The 20,498-nt window shown below is 44.1% G+C and overlaps 1 protein-coding gene across 1 annotated transcript in view; it reads left to right on the forward strand.

The window, feature by feature from the left end:
- XYLT1 (xylosyltransferase 1) overlaps positions 1–20,214 on the forward strand; it is a 320,769-nt gene extending 300,555 nt beyond the window's left edge. The window contains exons 12-13 of the mRNA XM_019512599.1: positions 11,148–11,466; positions 13,575–20,214. Coding sequence (XP_019368144.1) covers positions 11,148–11,466; positions 13,575–13,599 — 344 coding nt within the window. The 3' untranslated portion in view covers positions 13,600–20,214. The remainder of the gene's footprint in view (positions 1–11,147; positions 11,467–13,574) is intronic.
- The last annotated feature ends 284 nt before the right edge of the window (positions 20,215–20,498 follow it).

Here is a 20,498-nt window from a genome sequence, read left to right on the forward strand (position 1 = left end):
CGGGGGTGACGCCCCGCAAAAAACCCGGGCCAAAAGTTGGGGGGGGGGGGATGCTAGAGCACTCCATTGGCTGCATTCCCGTCCCAGCAGTAGCCTCAAGTGAACTGGCCAGGGAGGGGGTTTAATTCCCCACTCCCTGTCCCACTGGTACAGACCCAAGCCAGGGTCTACATGGCGCTCCCCCCCTGCTGTTGCAGAGGTGGGGGCAGGGGCACAGCCAGACGCTGGCCGGCATGACCCTTGAGGTAGAGGGGGTTTATTTCCCCTCCACCCCATCTGCCCCAGGGAATTGGGGGCTGCCAGCCCCAACCGCTGCCATCACCTCCAATCACTCCCTGCACAGGGTAAGCAGTGGAATAAGTTCCCTCCCTGCCTCTTCCACCAGATACCAGAGAGAGGGGGAAATAATCCCCCTCCCTGCCCCCTTGCCTAAGGGGGCCATGCCAGCTGCCTTCTGGCTGTGCCTCCGCCCCTGCCACTGGAACGGGAAGGGGGCAGGAACTGTGAAGGGGCAGCAGCCCCTCTCATGGTTTCCTGGGGATTGCAAGCCTCTTCTCAGCACAGGGCTGCACTGTGGATGAGGGTGGTGCGGAGTCAGGTAGACGGAGCTGCCGCAGACTGCATGGGGCGAGCGGCAGCACTGGGGCTCAAAGGGATGGCCATAGCCCCACAATTCCCTCCTAGTGCTACTGCCACTCACCCTGCTCAGTCTGCAGCAGCTCTGACTGCCTCGCCCCTGCCCGTAGTGCAGCGTTGTGCTGGGAAGAGGTTTGAACTAAAATAACTTCCCCCCGTGTCCCATCTGCCTCAGGGGGCTATGCTGGTCGGCATCTGGCTGCGGCCCTGTCACTGGAGTGGCAAGCGGGGATTGCCAAGCAGACCCCAGCTCGGGTCTATACCAGCAGGACAGGGAGCGGGAATTAAACCCCCTCCCTGACCAGTTTACTTAAGGCTGCTGCTAGGGTTGGCCACACCACCACTGCTGGAGCATTAAGCAGAGAAATGTCTGGCAGGGGTCCATGCTGGTGGATCAGGGGAGGGAGGGAGGAATAAACCTTTTCCCTGCCCCCTTCACTTTAGGAGGGCTGGCATGTAGTCACACCCCTGCCTCTGCTCAGCTAGGGAGCAGAGGGTTGGGGCCAGCCCTGCACAACTGGAGCAGAGAGCATAGCCCTGCCCAGGGCTGCAGAGCCTGCTGGGATGTTTGTGGACTCTTGTTTAAGTTAAAGCAGGAAGGGGCCTGGGACAGAAGTTGCATAAACTGGTTTGAGCTCAGTCCGTTAAGTCCAATACTACATTCAGCCAGGTTTATCTTAAACTGATTTCAGTCATTTTGAAACTGGTTAATGTGCACTGAACTTCTGTCCTATTATAGGTTGAAACCAGTTTCTGATCACTTAAATCAGTTTATGTGTAACTTCTGTCCCTCGCCCAAGTCTCCCAGATCCTGCCATGTACATAAAGGTGGGGAAAAGACCACACCCTTCCCCTCTTCTTCCTCATACCTTGGCACATTTGGGAGGAAGAATGTGCGGCTGATGGGCCCTCAAATTTCCTCACAGAGAATATCTCTTCTTGTATTCCTTTTAATACTCACCTTCCCTCTGGCTTCAGCCTTTCTCTGCTCCCCCACAAACTCCATCAACTTCCTATGGTCTCAGTCCTCTCCATGTATTTCCCTGCCTCCTTACCTTCTAATCCCCTTCCCTGCCTCTTCCCAACCCCAGTGCTCATGTAAAATCACTATTCATGGAATCATATAAACTTAGGGTTGGAAGAGACGTTCAGGAGTTCTTCTAGTCCAAACCCCTGCTCAAAGCAGGACCATCCCCAACTATATCATCCCAGCCAAGGATTTGTCAAACTGGGTCTTAAAAACTTCTAAGGATGGAGATTCCAGTCTTTCTGGGTAGCCTGTTCCCATGCTTTACTACCTTCCTACTTTCAGAGTTTTATTCCCCCCTACTTCTCTAGCCTTCCCCATTTTCCCTAACTGTGGAACAGAAACATTAGAAGAATCTAAATGTGTTATGAGTACCTCATACTTGGGATTCATGTATTGGAGCCCCCAGACCATAAGCAGACTCAGGTCCATCATTATGTGATTATCTTAATGGCCATTCATTCTCCCTCTAGTCAATTGATGCTTATTCATTAATCAGTTCTGCACTCTGCTATAATAATTCCCTTGCTGGACAGCAGGTAGAACATACCAAGCAATCCCTCTCCCATAGCTCTGCAGAACATGTGTAATTTATTCTCTCTCAGAATATAGGGCCTTTTCTAAATTAGTTGTGCAGATTAGTAGGGGACATTTCTCAAAGGGAAAAAAAAACAGAAGTAGATGGTTGCCGTAGGCCTGCAGATCATTCCATGAACACTCCTGAGACCAGGGTTTGGACGTCCAGTGCAAGAGTGCAGCATAGTTTCATTCCTGTGAACCGCCATTACCCCAGCAACAGTCTGGCTACAAATGGTCGCTTATACCTAATCTTGCTGCATGTAAACATTTAAGTTTCTTAGCACCTGGGAGTTTAGCATGTATCTTTCTAGGGTAGGGGAGTGAGACTCACTCTACACCCAAGGCAAAATGCAGACCAAGAAGACTCCTTGAAAATCTGAGTCCAAAAATTTGGTGGTGGGAGAGCAGTAGCAGCAATTGCTGCTGTTGCTGGTCTCCCGCTGCCAAATATCTGGACCTATGGGGAGCCCCACAGGGAAGTACAGGGCCTAATGAAGGCAATAAAGGGTGTGATCCCAAGACACGGGCCAGCTAGAGGCAGCACAGGACTGATCAGTAAACACAGGGCCCAATCCAGGTGTGCAGGGGCTGGGGATGCAGTGTGGGAACAGGCAGAGGCAGTTCAGGGTCTGATCCTCATGATACAGCACAGGACCTAATCCTAGTTCCTGGGACCCTATCCAGCCCAGGAGCTGGACTGGCCCCACACCATTCGTCCAGCTCACAGGGCCAAAAGGTAGAACACCACTGCCTTAGAGAGCAAGAGTACATACAGCAGTGGCTGGGGTGCAGACAAAGGAGCTTCACTTCTCAGTTTGAGTTTATACTCATGACAGAGTTTTCAGTGTTCTCCCACTGGAGTGATGATAATCAGTATTAATGTGTTTAACATTTATACATTACCTGTTTCATTAAAAGTAAATGGATTTCTGTGAGCCAATAAGCTGATTCATGACTGGGGCAGTCCAAAAAAGCTCATGCACTCCTTTTTCCATCTCTTTTTCCTCAGGGCAGTTCTAGTAATAAGCAGAAGATAAGGTGTTCAAGCAAATACAGAACACTTAGTAAAAGAGACCCTTCCTACAGCTCTTAGCTAGGATGGGGGAAGACAGCTTCTCTAAACCTGAGTCTCCTGGGCTAGGGACAGACATTCAAAAACCCTAAGCATGAATTGATTCTATCTTTGCAGGTTAGTCAAACCTGGCTAGGCTGAATTGGTTTGTAATTGCACAGACATCCTCTGTGGACTGAGGAAATGCAGGCACATGCCTGCAGTGGCTCAGGCTGGAAGCCAGGGGGTGCTAGAGCAGCCCTCCCTTCCCTTCTACAATGCTGAGCAGAGTGGGGCATGTCCAGACCCCAGCAGGATGCTCTGATTAGGGAGGGGTCCCCCCCGCCCTCACTGCTCTTGACCAGCCCAGCAGGGAGTTGATAACAGAGCGTTTATCAGACCATCAGAAAACAAAAGCCTCTCTCATTAGTTCAAGCTCTTCTTAAACAGCTTTTTCCAAGGAAGGAACATTGCCAGATACCCATCGATTACCTCCAAAAAGCCCATAGCAGACACTGTCTTGTCTGTTTTTGTCCCTTTGTCTTGTCTGCCTTACACAGACACCTCCCAGCTTTAGCTGGGGAATCAGAGCTTGAACAGGGATTCATAGATTGTTAGGGGCTAGAAGGGACCTTGCAGATCATTGGGTCCAGCCCCCCCACTCCAGGCAGGAAGACAACTGGGGTCAAATGACCCCAGTGAGGTGACTGTCCAGTCTCCTCTTGAAAATCTCCAGGGTAGATGACTGCACTACCTGTGGTGGGAGTTTATTCCACAGTCTGGTCACCTGGACTCTGAAGAAGTTTTTCCTGGTATTAAGCCTGAAGTGGCCTTCCAGGAGTTTATATCCATTAGTCCTCATCTTCCCCAGGGGTGCCCTAGTGAGCAGTTATTCACCGAGCTCCCGATGCACTCCTCTGATATAGCAGTAAGCTGCTATCAAGTCCCCTCTCAACCTTCTTTTCTTTAGGCTAAAGAGGCCCAGGTCCCTCAGCCTTTCCTCGTATGGCTTGCCTTGCAAGTCCCTAATCATATGGGTGGCCCTTCTCTGGACCCTCTCAAGCTTTTTCACATCCTTACTGAAGTGCGGCATCCAGAACTGGACACAGTACTCCAACTGCAGTCTCACCAGCGCTGAGTACAATAGGAGTATCACTTCCTTAATATTACATGAGATGCATTGGTTGATGCATGCCAGCATACTGTTTGTCCTGCTGACCACCACATCGCACTGATGACTCATGTTCATGTGGTGGTCAATCATTACCCCTACGTCCCTTTCAGCCATGGTGCAGGTCAGGCTGTCACCTCCAAGCCTGTATGTATGTTGAGGGTTATTTGCCCCCAGACAGAGCACCTTACATTCTGGAAGTGTTAAACTTCATCTGGTTCCAGTCTTCATGAAGATGAAGATGAAATCAGTTAAGTCTGATACTACATTCAACCAGGTTTCAGCCATTTTCAAACTGGTTTATGTGCACTGAACTTCTATTCTGTTACAGGTTTAAACCAGTTTCTAATCACTTCAGCCAGTTTTTGTGTAATGTCGTTCCCTAGCCCTGGTTGTTGCCCCTGTCTAAGAGGCAGAAACTTGACATGTAGCTTCTTTTAGGTCACAATCTTGCTTCTAACAACCTCAATTCCTTTTTGTAAAGGCGAAAAGGATCTAACAGCCTTACATGGATGTACATGTAACCCAGTGCCCTACTTCAGTCAGTGTTACTGTATAATAAAACATATTTATCAATCATCTTCGTTGAAGGTGTAGTGGGAAAGTTGTGTTCTACCAATGTTTATTTGCAGTTATTTATTCAATTCCAACTGCAACAATAAGATTCTAATGGTTGGCGTCCCACAAATGCTGCAAATCCCTTAAATTAACGAGGCAACATGACATGCTCTTGACTAAACATAATAATAGCAGTGGGTAAAGACTCTGCTTCAGAAAAACAAAATTACTGGATTTGCCATCCTGAGAAAAACCCTAAAAACAAGGATTTGCTTAGAAATTTAGTTCAGATCCATTTGACAGGGAGTCGATTAGCTTCGCAAAGAGCAAATGCAGAACTGTCTTGTTTGCTGCAAGAGAAACAAACAAACCAAAGGTCAATAAAAATTACCTTCTTGCCTAAGGGTTTCAATGGAATTCAAGCAAAGAAATAAAGCTCCACACTCCATGTCCCTTAAAAATTACAGACACAGAGTGTTAATATGCACCAAGGTAACTGGATTTTCCATTCCTAAATCCAACCATCTGTCTCGCATTACTTGCTTTTTTCTACAAAATGAAAAACCAAAAAAGTAAATGGGTATTGGAGCCTTAGTCTTTGGAGCAGACTGTCAGACTTTGGCCGTTAGACAGAAGTTACAGTAAGTGAAGTGAAGTCAGTTGTGCATGTAGCAAAGAGAATGAACAAAATGATTAGGCAAAAAACCCGGTTTCTTTCTTCAAGGGAGGGTCACTGAAAATGGATGGGCCACAATTTGCACTGTTGTACAGCTCACATCCTTCACTGAAATCAAAGGGGTTTCTCAGAGCTGGCCTCGGGAAAATGGTGCCCTGAATGAACTTGTATTTTGCCCCTCTCCTTCCCCACTAACTCCCCAAGTCAGCGGTGCTGCTGCAAACAGAGGCAGGTGGGCAGGGGTGTGGGGTGCCATCTGGCTGGGAGGCAAAGCAGCTTGGTGCACCAAGCAGGTGGGTGGGCAGGCACTGCTGCTGTCACACACGCTGACCAGCCTGGCTCCTTTGAAGCAATGGCTGGAGGTGTGGGGTAGGCTGCGCTGAGCACCACTCCTCCTGCCTAGGGCAGAGTGGAAAGAAGGGAGGGCTGCTGACACGGGCTGCTTGAACGTGTGTGTGGTGCACGGTGTCCCCCTGACCATGGCGTCCTCGGCAGTCACCCACCACTAAGGCTGGCTCTGGGTTTCGTGAGTATATTGGCCAGCAAAGAATTTGCCTTAGTGACTGCAGAACACTTAATTCTGGATTGTATGGGAGAATAGTATAGTGTTCTAACAGAAGTATAGCTTACACTCCTTTGCTTTTGCCCCAAGAGAGGAGTGAAAGACCAGAATGCTTTAAATACTAATTTTATAGGAAACTAAGGACTGATTACATGCACACACATGCATAAACATGTACATGCATATATAATATGAATGTAATAAGTAAGGCTAACCGCACTCTTTCTTGCATTAGTAGGTGCATCCTGAGCAGGTCTAGGGAGGTGATAATTACCCTTTATGCAGCATTGGGCAGGCCACAGTTGGAGTACTGTGTCCAGTTTTGGGCGCTGCATTTCAAGAGGGATGTGGATAACCTTGAGAGGGTTCAAAGAAGGGCCACTCATATGGTTGAGGGCCTGCGGGTAAGAACCTGTGAAGACAGACTGAGGGACCTGAATGTCTTCAGCCTCCACAAGAGAAGGCTGAGAGATGATCTTGTGGATGCGTACAAACTCATCATGGGGGTTCAGCAGAGAATAGGAGATACTCTGTTTACCAGGATGCCCCTCAGGGTTACTATGAATAATGGCCACAAATTAAAGGAGAGTAGATTTAGATTGGATATCAGAAAGAAATTCTTTACAGTGAGGGTTGCCAAAATATGGAATGGGCTTCCAAGGGACGTGGTGCTGTCCCCTACCTTGGAGGTGCTCAAGAAAAAATTAGACAGGCACCTAGGCTTAGCATGCTGTTTCTTTCTGTGGATCTTATTCTGAGGGTGCTGTCTTTCCCCATGTCCTGTATAGAAAGGCCAGGCACCTTCCTCAGGGTTATGATCTAATAAATGATATCACCTTTCCCAAGAGTTCTGCACATGTTTTGCTTGTAGAGCAACACAGCTAAAACCTGTATTCCTGAAACTAGAGCAGGGGTGGGCAAAATACGGCCCATGTGCCACATCCGGCCTACCAAGCACTTCCCTCCGGCCTGCAGAGCCCCTTCAAAACCCACGTAATGGTGGCTGCCTCTCTAAAAGCTTCCGGCGAAAACAGCCGCAGTACCTCAGGCTGTTTCCTTGGGTTCTGGTTGCGAGGCATGCAGCTGAAGTCAGCTCCTCACATGCCGCTCGGGACGGGACAAGCCTGGCTGGAGCAGCAGGGCTCAGCTGCACTTTCCCCCTGCCTGCACCAGTCAGTCCCAAGCAGCACACAGCTCCGCTGCCGCTTCTGCTGGCCAGTGCAGACCCTGCTGGGCCTGTCCTATTTGGAGCAGCGTGCAGCTGAAGCTGGCTTCCCACATGCTGCTGGGGATGGGAGGAGCCCAGCCGGGTCAGCACAGGCCAGCAGAAGCAGTGGCGGAGCCATGTGCGGCTCCGGACTGACTGGTGCAGGCAGAGGGAAAGTGCAGCTGAGCCCCTGCTGCTCCGGCTGGGCTTGTCCCATCCCAAGCAGCGCACGCCTCCGCTGTCGCTTCTGCTGGCCAGTGCAGACCCGGCCAGGCTCCTCCCGTCCCCAGCACCACGTGAGGAGCCGACTTCAGCTGCATGCCGCTTTTCCTAGCCAGTGCTGACCCGGCCAGGTCTGTCCCATCTGGAGCATCATGCAGCTGAAGCCGGCTTCCCCGGTGCTGCTGGGGATGGGGCGAGCCTGACTGGGTTGGCACCGGTCAGCAGAAGCATTGGCAGAGCCTCCTCCTTTTGGGACCAGCTGGCACAGGTAGGGGGAAAGTTCTGGGGGAGGTCTGATGCCCCTGAAACCCCACTGCTGGGGCAGGATGTTAGAGGGGTCACAACCCCTTGCTACCTGGTAAGTTGCACAAGGGGAGGGACTTCCAGTGGCAAAGGTCAGGGGTCAGGGGATGGGGCTTCTGGTAGCAAAGGTCAGGGGGCAGGGGGCGGGACGTCCGGTCCCAAGAAGGTGACCAGGGGGTGGAGCAGCTGAAGGGGCGGGGCTACCCATGCGGCCCTCAACAGCTCGCCAAAACTCATCAAGCGGCCCTCTGCCCAAAATAATTGCCCGCCCGTGAACTAGAGGAAGGAGGCACTTAAGTCCCTTTCAGGATCTAGACCTTTGCCTCCCTGTACTTCAGTTTCTTCATCTGAGTCTGAGATCAGTGGATGAAAAGTACAAGAACTAATTTGCAGGAGTATTAATTACACAATTAATTTTCACTTTGTACTACAACCTGGCATTCATCAAACTGAAAATATTACTTCTCTGTATTTTTAAGGAAGGTATTCCATGGGGTAAAGTTTTCCTCACATGTAACCATCCTACCACCAATAATATTTGTGTAATGCCTTCCACACAAGGGATTCTTAAAGTACAGCATAATCGCTTACAAATTAAATATGGTAGCATTTTACTGCCTACCTTTGAAATGCAACCGAGTCTGAGGCCGAACACAGCAATCACTCACCAGGGCAGAGCAGCACAACACAACCATTTGGTGCTGGTGCTGAGTATCATGTACAACTCCCGGGAGTAGTTACGAAGGCTGAATGTAGTTGCTCAAGTTTGAATTTGTCAAGGGCCCTGAAAATTAACACCCTTATTCCAGCAAAAAGCAGTAAAGAAGCTTAATGTCAAGAGTTCAGTTTCATGTCAGTGTAGAGCCAGCACATATTATTAGCAGACAGATTCAAGAGGAAAGATGCCACCTACTGAATCACGTTCAGTGTTTCTCAGGGTTTCGCTGTACCCCTTATTCCTTCAGATTCATTCCTCTTTAGGCTGGGAGGTCTGGCATGAATCATTGCTCGAGGTGATAAGGAGGTAGGCTCTGTTCCACCCCATCATCATTCTTGAGAATGACTCTCATTCTCTCTAGTAAGCAGTATACACAGCAGCCTCTAATTATATGAATTCTTGAAATTGCCTGTTTCAATCAGATGATCCTGCTAGAAATGCCAACTCTGTTTGTTTTGTTTCTTATTTAGAATATTTCCTTTTAATTAATATGTTTACAAACAATCTTGCTTATTTAATTGCTTCCAAAACAGGAAATTTAATCATGTGTACTTGTTTTATTCTTGAAGTACAGTCCTCTGGTAGCACATCTGACACACATCCTTGGCACAAGCCCATTTTGTCTCAAAGATTTTGGAATTATCCAGAAGTGTAGATAAAAACCACATTTTCAAATGAATAGAGGATCTTTTAGTAGTGTGTCCTAATGGGGGCATGGGGGGGAGAGGGGAGATCTCCTTAGATTTAATTTAATCAGAGATTTAGACTTGCACAGCATTTGACATGGTTATATAAAGGACTTGAAAAATGCAAAGCAAAGTTCTAAGTAAATGTCCTTTTTTTTTCTAAAGTAAATATATAGATTTATTGCCAGCACCTGAAAAACTGGCTTTTGCATGGAAGACAGGGCTCTATGTCAGTCTGTACTGCAAACCCCATGAACATGTGGCAGGAATTGTAGACACAAATATGTAATTCCTGGCCTGTAAATGATATCTGAACACAGTGTGGCTTTCCTACCCTGGAGGGACTTGAATGAGCCCATTTTATGTTCTAGACTTTGTGTATCTTGGCAAGTTATGCATGTCCTCTGTACCGAGCTGAGTGCTGATGTTACAAGAAGTGAACTGAGGAGAAAGAGATATGTGTATAAACTGAGAATCCTCATCCATAGGATTTGCATTTTAGCAAAAAGGTGCACTGTGAATGTTTTCATAAGGCTGGACTCTTATCCAAGGAGTAGCACCTCAGTCTCCAAACTTTCTCGCTGAATTCTCTGCTGTAATTTGTGCAGTAACTAGTGCTGTTTAATGAGAACAGACTATAAGAATATGACCCATTGTATTTGGCCTCAGTACCTTCAAATCAATATGACCAGTGATATTTCCTGGAATAGTAAAGTTTTGGGCAATGTGCCATGTTTTGGCAAGGTGGAAGAATTCCTGTAAGAAAAGAACCACAATGCACAGAAAAGTGTCATTAGAAAATGTTTTCAATGCATTACTCACACCAGCACTTGAACTGTGATTACAGTTAAAAAATATGTTTCCAATGAAAATGGGCTGACCTGAAGTGCTTCCAGAAACCACATTGGGGTCACGTATTACATCAACTCAGTCTGCACTGTCCAACCTAGTGATGTGATCCTCCCAGTCTTTTGGAATGATACCACCCAGTGTTTGAACCACAACTGAGCCAATATACATATGTGGCTTATCCAGAGCCATAGGGAGGGGTGAATCTGTTCAAAGAAAAAAAGAGGCCCAAATCTCAGCATGTTCCCCAAAAGAAATAAAAGGTAACACATGAAGGTCTGGGAACATATGGCAGCATTTTTGTACCAAATATTATTCCATTGTTTTCCCTGTTCAAATTGTTCCCTTTCCCTTTTCAATTAAACCCCAGTATGAGGATGACAGTTCTTTTCTGTGCCTCCCATTCATTTCCTTGTTCCACATGTCTTCACTGTTAACTCAAACAACCACATCTATATTTGCTGATGGAACAAGAAAATCAAATTTGCCAAATTTATAACCCAGTTAGGAATGATGGAAAAAATAAAGAATCTTTGAGTTTTCAAGTCTGGACTCCATGTTAGTTGGTTCCCCAGGGAGTCCTGGTATCAGGGCCAGTATTTGGACTGTAAACTCTTTAGAGCAGAGGTCATTTTGTTGTTCTTTGTTTGTACCATGCCTAAAGCAATGAGGCTTTGCTCCGTGGCTAGGGATTCAAGGTGCAGTGGCAATACAAATAATAGTAAGGCTCTTATTTTGAGGGCTGGGAAATCCTGGAGCATGTGAGATGGAAAACTCATGTGTAGCAGGTTACGTAGGTTTGCAGCCTTATGGGAACAGGAAGCTTTGCATTTTGGGGAACTGTAACCTTGAACGTAATATTTATTGTGTATTGATTTGGGCTTTTATTTTTGCATTTTCAGAGGAAACCATGAAGTTGCACAGTGGACCTCCTAAGAACGCATATATGGAACAGAGTTTCCAAGGCTTGAATCCAGTTTTAAATATCCCGGTCAGTGCAGGTCAAGTGGACCAGGCCAAAAAGAACGCAGCACTCTTAGGCGCCAAGCTGGAGAACTGGGTTGACACCTTGGCCAGCAGCATGTGGTCAGCAGTGGATATCTGTAGCACAGGCCCAACTTCCTGTCCTGTTATGCAGGCTTGCAGTCAGACAGCATGGAGCTCACTTAGCCCAGACCCCAAGTCCGAGCTTGGCCCCATGAAACCTGATGGGCGTCTGAGGTAGCACCTTTCTTTGGCACGGATTTTAAAAGGGAATTTAACCTGGCTTACCTACACCTCTGACTACAGGTTGTAAAACCTTGCTGAAACATTTTGTCTATTTGTTATCCCAATATAATTCTTAAACATCTGGCACAGTCTTTGGCATCCTTTCTCCTTCAGACCTGTCAGACTAAGCTTCAGTAATGCTGTAGCCTCTCCCCTGTATCTGTCCAGAGTCACAGCCTTACCTCGTTCAATTTGTACCCAAAAGGGCTCCAACTCCTCTACTGATTATGAATACGAACCTACTTAAATCGCGGTTTTGCAGTTTTCATGGAAAGCACAAAAAACTATAATCTCCACAGTTGCTGTGAAAAATGTCATTGGCTGTGATTTCCCAGGAAGTCAACTGAAAAAAAAAACCCTTAATAAACAGAGAATGCTGTCTCCCCAATGGGAGCCAGTGGTCCTCAGTGGCACTGTGGGCTGGCCTCGCAGCCTGCCCGGGAGGGTTAGGCACCAGCTGGCGGGGTGGCACAAAGGGCAGCAACCACAATGGCAGATGCCTCTTTGTGCCTCTGCCAGTCAGTGTCAAGGAGCGGGGCCACATGAAGGTCAGTCAGCAGTCAAGATGGCAGCTCTCCCCTTGTTCCTCCTCCCCCTGGGGCCTCTCCACCAATCAGCGCCAAGGGGCGAGGCCACTACAAAACAACTGTGAAATTGGCTCTTCAGGCCAAACCGCACAAGTTGCTTTCTCTCACCGCGAGTTAGGTAGGTCCCTAGTTATGAAATGGTAACATAGCACCTCTGGGATCAGGGGAGGCCAAAAGGAGGCACTGCAGAAAAATGTTCCAGGAGCAAAATAAATACGTATATTTTGACTGTTTCATAGATGTTAGTTATTTGGCTAGCATGAAGAACTCTGCACACTAAGAACTGTGTGTATGTGTGTATGTACACACACACACGCACGCACACACACATACAGAGATATGCATACGTGTGTGTATGTGTATAAGTTTATACATATATAAATATATACATACACACACACATATTACAAGATAATTATATGTATAATACATAATATATATAATATACGTATACAGTATATATTTATTTTCTCCAAAAACTGCTCTGCCTTCCAAAATGTAGAAAACTAGAGGTACACCCCGACGAGAGTTTTTATCATTGTAAAAAATAGCCTTGATTCACTACTCTGCTATTCCGCTTTTTTGCCAGCATGAGTGACATCATCCTGAGACCCAGTCTAGCAGTGGTGAATCGGGCTCCTTCTCTCCTCACAGTGGGGAAAAAATTCTCAAGCCAGAACAAAGTGAACATTATGGCTGCTTGCAGACATGGAAAAAGAAAAACGGTGCTTTACTTTAAACTTGACACACTCCTGCGCCAAGCCAGCGCATGCCCGGTAGAGGCAGTGCATTAGTTGCACCCTGCTTTCCCAATGTCTGTGTAGACTGGTTGCTTTAGTGGGTCTTTTTTGGTGCTTTTATCTAATAGCTGATTGAATCAGCTTGAGCTAAAAGTGCCAAAAAGCCCCGCTAAAGTACCCAATCTATACAGACGCTGCAGAGCCAAGTCAAACTAATGGGCTGCTGCTTCTGGTAAAACGTGGTGGTTTTTTTCCCCACACACACATCTTTCACCTTTTATTGCTAATGTGATCAGACTTCACAATATCTGGGCACCACTTGCATTATTTATAACAAATATTCCCACACCCAAGCATGGGTTTCTGCCACTTCAGAAGTTTGCATTTTAAAAAGCCTACATTCAAAGTATTTGCATGTGCAAATTCCTTGAATATCAGGTGGTTTGTGCAAGAGGATAGTCTGTGAGAAATTAGGGTTCAAACTGTAATACCCCTACTCACACTGAGTGGCACCATTTTTTTCCTCCTATTAATAGACCTTGCTGTGTTAAGTGGAGCTATTCAGTCTGTAAACAAGGCAGAATCTGACCTTTCTTTAATAATTTAGGTTTGGAAACTTTTCCATTGATTTCAGTGGAAGAAGGATTGGAGCCTAACTATGCGGCAAGCTGATTCTGATCTAATTTAAGTAATGCCTAACAAGTCTAACACTAATTGCCTCCCTTGGTTCCAGACCTGCCAGGGTTCATGAAGGATAGTTCTAAGATTGCAGAGTTCATCTGGAAGGTTGTAGTGAATGAGACATGGAGATTTTCTGCTAAAGCCCTGAATTGAACATGGAGAGCAATGCTGTGCCTCAGTTTTCCTTTTATATTACTGACAAGCATTACCCTTGTTTGTGTTCCATTATTTACTTTCCAGCAGGCTCCAGGTGTTTTAAACATGGATGTGATACATCGTTTGAATCTGAGTTTTCAACAGTGGTGGTGGGGGGGATACCCATTTAATTTCTAAGGACTTTAAAAAATATTTTATATGCAAATTCACTCTGACAAACTTTACATAAAACATGCACTTTTTTGTAGTCTTTGGAGTGCACCATACTGAGAAACTTCAAGGAGCCTTTTAATTATAAATTGCCCTATTAATATAATAAAGGAAGGTGTCTGTTTACCCTTCTGTGTGCACATATAACTTTCATTACTGCTAATGAGAGTTAAGCTTCCACATCGGGGGGGGGGGGCAGGAACAAACCCTCAAATCTTTTCATAACCACATATCACAAAAAAGGTTGAACTCCCTTTTAAGTAAGGATGGCAAAATGACCATAAAACAGACTTCCCAGTAGCTTGTGATATTTCTCATAGTAGTATTGGTTTAAAGCTACTGCAGTTTGCTTTGGACTTGAAATTGCAGTGTCAGCTGTGCTGGCTTTAAGGTGGAACATTTACATGTTTATCTGGCACGAGGATGGATGCATGGAAGGAACGTTTTAGGTATTTATTATTTATGTTTTAGTCAATGACTAATTAGTAGGTGCTGCTTTTGCAGCTTGAAGATTATGTTATCTTACTAACTAAAGCTGCCTTTATTAAGAAAAGGCCTTCCCCCCCGCCCATGCCTCTCATCTCTCTTTCTTCCTTCCTGATTTTGACAGTCATGAAGCTGTAGTTTTAGGAAAGCTTGTAGCCATTATAGCTGGTTGGAAAGTTTCTGTCAAAGCACTGTCCCTGCTTTTCAGCTGGCTCTAGTGGTGAGTTTGTTTTTAAATCAGTGTTGCCAACAGGTTTATATCATAGAAACACAATGTTATTTCTCATTCAGTATTTTTTCTAATACTCGTTTTTATCGAACATGCCATCATGAAGGTCAGACTTGCTGGGGGAGTCCAGTCCTCTCTGTGAGCTCTTGGGGCTTAGCTACACTGACCAAATAGGGCTACCATGGTTAAAGCCCTGTAGATTGAATGAAAAAATATCACAATTGCTTATGTGTTAGGCAATAACTAAAAAGATTTCATTCATTTTCCTAGTCTTTGGATCATTCCAGTTAAATCTGCTGTTGAATTCATTAAATCCAGTCTGTCATGTGTGGGGAGGGATGTGAGTGTGGGGGGGGGGTGTACATGTGCATGCACACACACAAATAACCTGGTTTATAAATTTGATACCTTTTTAAATATTAGGAAAGAACATTTTTAAGGGTTTTGTTGGGAAGTTCACTATTAAATTTGTCAGGCCAAAGTTGGCAACAGTCCAGTCTCTCTTACAGTTAGAATGGTAGCCACCATTTTTATCGCTTAAAATGTAAGGTTCAAATGACTTAGTTTTAGTTCCTGTTTTGCAATTCAAAAAAGTCAAACTATTGCTGATATAGCTATATACATTTCTATGCTTTATCTATATAGATTCTATGTTATGTTGTAAACATCTCAAAAGAAATATTTTATACCATTTTATTTTCTAAATGGCAAAAAGAGCCTATAAATCTAAATACCATAGCCAGCTAGTAACACCAGTGCTGCTATTAAAATACTAGATGGTAACATGAATAGGTCAAATCCTGCAGTCCTTTCTCAGGAAAAACTTGTATGATTCTGAGTAAGGATTTCAGTATGAAACCCAGCATAAGTAAAAAGCAGCATATGTTTAAAAGTATCAGAGAATGAACTTCTCTGTTTTCAGCATCCTTGGAGATGGGCATCAAGTTTGGATCCAGTGGACCATTTCCTATCATAGCTACTAATCTGAAGATACATAATATATATTGGACAATATGACTTAATTGTTATGTCTTGTAGTTATGACATTACATTATGGAAAGCAAGACTGTCTCCATTAGGGATCAGAACGTGCCCCAGAACTATTGCTAAGATAGCACCATGCTTAGTGGCTTGTCTGGCTTGAAAATAGCAGGCACCCAATGTCTATGATGAACCTCTGTCTTTTTAGAAAAGAATAACTCCACAGATGTTACATCCGGTAAAAAGGAGAATTCAAAGCAGGGGCCCAGAGTTCATATGAAATAAAAAAGTCATATATGTTTCCATTTGAGCATGCCAGTATTATTTTCAGAGCATGCTGGCTAGTGAGATTTTATGAACAAGACTCCATTTGAAAGCCAGCTGTGACCAAATGCCTTCTGTGGGAAAAGAGTATATTTCCATTTGCACATATTTGCCCTCTATGTGTAATGCTGTACTCATTTAAACTCCATGCCCATGCTGCTAGATAGCCATGTGAAACTTCTAAGATCAACTGGCCTTATTCGGGCAGAAAAGAAATGTGGCAGAACATAGGGTGTCTGCATACATTTTTTTAAAAGGAATTAAATCCAAAGTCAGTGATATGCAAACCTGTTTATATGGTAATATTAAGCCCTGGAGCTAACAGAAATTAGCTGAAATGACAGCTTATTTTGTAGATGTGAACAAAATCTTTCTCTATGTAGTCTGACTGGACATGGAGTAAAGATATTTATATTTTAGGTTTCTGATATTTGAAGTTTTTTAGAATTAAAATTGTGTCTTCATAGTTGTGCTGTGAAGGGCAAAGGGGATGGAGTATATTAACAGTTCTTTCATAGTGGCAAGTATTTCAACAAGAACTATACATCTGTATTGCTATTGCTAGGCCTAAAAATATAGGAGTGCCAATTAGTATGTTATAGATTGACTTTCCTAGATACAGGCTTTAATGCAGAATGTCTGGCAAATGCGACTCCTTAATGGCATATTAATGGTGAACTTGCAGCACCTTCAAAAGGATAAGCTCATGAGTATTCAACTTCCATCCATCTCTCATAAATCTTGTGGTTGGTACCAAAAAAGTCAAAATCACTCTTGTTGATTGTTATAGGAAGCAGGACACTGAGTCAGACAAAGAACTGAGAAAATCCAAAGCTGGTATAAGGAGGTAATAAAGGATAAAAGAAAGGCTGAGTCGTTAGCTTGAGACAAAACTGTATTTCTTTATTGCAGCAAAGGGGATGGTAGCTTCATGTTCTCGTACACCCAAGCTCAGGAGCCTGAGGATGCCAAATCTCAGTTTTGACCTCCCAGCTTTTTATTCTGTTTGGAAAGTATTGACTAACTTCCTGTTGATTTCAGAGGCACCGAAGCTAAATCATGCTCTGTCATTTAGAGGGGAAATAGAGAACTGCCAGCTTGGCTCCCTGACTTCCCTAATGCTTCCTAATTCCCTCTGCTTAGAAGCAACAGCGTGAATAAATTCTGTCTTTCCCAGAATGCCCAAACTGCAAATAATTGATCAAACTAAGCGGTGGCCTAATGCCCCTGTTTTCTGTTGAGAAAGGAAGTGATGTGCCCACCTCATAAGACCAGAGTCCATAACGCTCTTTGAAAAACTTGACTGTAAGTGAGAAGGGTTGCTTTTGAAAGTCTACTCAGTGCTAAAGGATATAAAAAAGGACCTTCTGAAGGTGCTGGCAATTGGACTATCTTCTCCCATGCTCAGATATGTGGGTGTTCAGCATGTTCAGTAATAGATTAGTGTAGTTTATCAACAAAAAAGGCAACCTATCCAAAAATGGTTTGCAGTGGCTCCTTGTTCTTATTTGGCACTGGAAAGCCAACATTGGAAAGAATACTTCTATCTCAGCCATGCTACACAATGATCCCTCCACAGTGGGGGAGAGTAGGTCTCATGCCTGCTTCTAGCCAGAAAGGAGCTACACTGCAGTGATGGGGTGGGGGAGCAATGTGTTATTTCCACACTGGAAGGAAGGCCTGTGGGCCATCACAGTGGATGGAGAGAGCAATGGGTGGAGAGAACAACGTAGGAGAAACTCTGCAAAGGGTCTTCTCCCCTTTAGGTCACACTTGCAGGTTTTGTTAAAACACAGCCCTTTTTTCTTTGTATGGTAGGGCAGTCCGAAACATCTCTTTGCTGTAGCATATTCAAAGTAAATAATAATTAGGTTGCATAACAGTCTCTTGGAAGGTGCAGAGTACAAAGGCTATGTGATTAGGGAGTCTTGAATGGTTAATTGCACACTTACACCCTGTTGTAGACATTCAGCACAACAGGTCTGAGTTCCCTCTGACATCGCTTTCCGCTAGTTCAGCTTCCTTGATGTCAGCAGACTCCTGTTTCAGAACTGGCGCAAATGAGAGGGTCATCAGGCCCAAAGCCATTGGGGCGAAGGCAAAAAGCAGTGATATTGCATGTTATCTGACCCAAGGGCCAGGGTAGCATTTAGGCTGTTTTCAGTTACCTATGGTGGGTTTTTTTCTAGTGATGAATTATGATTCTCTAATTCTGCAGGGTGCCCCCCTTCTTTTTCTCTTTTATGCTAATAGTAGTATATGGATCACTCTTTGCTGTTTGCTTCTGCCTCAGTTACCTTCTTTTGCCCATGGGTGCTACCACAGCTGCTACCTCACTTTATCTGCAAACACGTTTACCTGCCAACAACAACAACAACAAAGGTACCAGAAATCTCCTTGAGCTGAATGTACAGTCTATGCAAATTCTCTCTGTTTTGTTAAAACTCATAAGTATTACTTGTTACCTTGCCAAATAAACAGCAAGATACTGTACAGGTGCCTCTGATAACAGAGTAACATTTTTAGGCGCGGTTCATTGCGCTGCAGTTGTATATTGTAATGACTGACTTGTCTTTGGATCTGTTGTAATTAATACTCTTGAATGAGAAGATAGTAATCTCTCGTGTTCAAGGAGCACCTTCAGTTTGCTGGGAATGTTGTGGAGGAAGATGGCGACTGCGTTTTACTCTATTTTTCATGTTTGTTTTAAGAAGACGACACAGGCCTAGCGATCAAAAAAGGTATTGTTTCAGATTTTTCCAGTGTGTTACCCCATAAAAAAGCCTTACTTTCATCCTTTCTTTCAATGTGGCCTTAAACAGTATTAGAAAGTTAGATGCTACATGTGCGTGCGTCTCTCTCTCTGTTTGCTGTAAGTGGAATAAAAGGCACCTTGAAATTTCTGTTACAACTCTGAGCTGTGTAGCTGTCAGCTTATGCTTCACAAATAAAATTGAAATTGCTTACAAATGCAGTCTTTAAGGGGAAAAGATGACCTTGCCTTTGGGGAAAAGGAAGGCTTGAGCTCTCTTCTAACCTGAGCAAATAATGCAAGTTCTCTTCTGCAACTTACTTCTGGTGAAGACAGTTGACTTAATTACTTACAGGTACGACTTCCCTGTGTAATGATTTTCTGTTTGTCTGCAAGGATAGATTCTGGCCTTGGTTATGCCAATCTGGAGTCACTCCTCTTATTCCAATGGGACTTCAGAGTAGTTCCTCCCAGATTTACATTGCTGTAGCAGAGATGAGAATCTGCTCTGGAATCTTTCTGCACTTCACTAGAAGTTAAATAAGAACTGTTGAGATTCAGGCCAGATTTTAAAAGGTATTTAAGCACCAGGTTATTAGGATCTTCAATGCCTTTAAAAACCTGCCCCTTAGAGCTTGATCCAAAGCCCACTGAAGTGCATAAAAACTGTCTTCAGTGGACTTCTGATCTGTGCTATGCACATTTTTCTTTGCTCTTCTTGCATCTTTGGCAATGGGAACTATAGCAATTCAATAGAGCCAATATTCCCGGCAGGCTGGCAGTGCTTTTGAGGAACCTATGTTCTATCTTGTTTCTCTGTCCTGAGGCTGCTACAACCCAAAGACAATTGAAAAGGGTTTACATAGAAAAAATGGTTTGTGACACAAAAATAGTTTAATTTGAGTTAATGAAATTATCTCTCTAACCTTGTTTTTATGTTTGTGTTGAGTTGATTGGATTTTTGTATTGGTTAACCCACTCCATAATAAGTTATTCCTGTTCCCTCATTTTCAGAGACTGGCGGTAATATAGTTTTAAGAAATAACTATTTTGTTATAGATCATAATATGCATAAAACTGTACAGAAATATTTTGTAAGCTATTGATTAAGGAATAAAAACATGTATATACAGTAAAGTTTTAAAAAATTGGGAATTCAAATGGCACACACTGAAAGATGTAGATATTTTGCTATTTATTTAAAGGAGTATTTTATGAGGTATTAAAATGTCTTAAATTGACTGGTAATCACAGTTCAAAAGTCAGAATGCTTTTCTTGTAGTAGAATGTGATTTTCAGCAATTATTGCACTACCCATTTTTGCACCCTTTTTGTCTTTCATTTAGCAGAAAAACAATGTGCCTTAGCTGTATTCCTTGTCTATGGGAGTTTGGGTTTTTGTCTGAAAAAGCAAATTTTTTTGCAGAACAAGAAATGGATGTATTGAATACTGTATTATACCAAAAACGCTGCGGTTGTATATACATGCTTTCTGTCCTACTGTGTTTTCAGATGCAGAATTTTAAAATTAAAAAAAAAGTCTGTCTTTAGTAATGGCTGTGTGACTGACTCTGACTTTTCATCTTAATCTAATTGACGACTTTTTCAAAAAGGAAGATATGAGCTGGTGGCATTTAGTAGGAAGCGGGGACCCCAAGTTCTAATCTTGCTGCTAAAGATAATTCTCTTGCTGGCAAATAACAGGTTACTCTGTGCTCAGTTTCCAAGCCTCACCAACTATGGATAATGCAGCTAAGTTCACAGGTGTGCTTTTGAGCTCATTTCATATTTATAAAGGACTGAAGATGTAAAAAGCTATGACCCATTTACTGGCATGT

This window comes from Gavialis gangeticus, unplaced genomic scaffold (genome assembly GCF_001723915.1).
Source record: "Gavialis gangeticus isolate Ggan-Ray unplaced genomic scaffold, GavGan_comp1, whole genome shotgun sequence".
Classification (NCBI taxonomy): domain Eukaryota; kingdom Metazoa; phylum Chordata; order Crocodylia; family Gavialidae; genus Gavialis; species Gavialis gangeticus.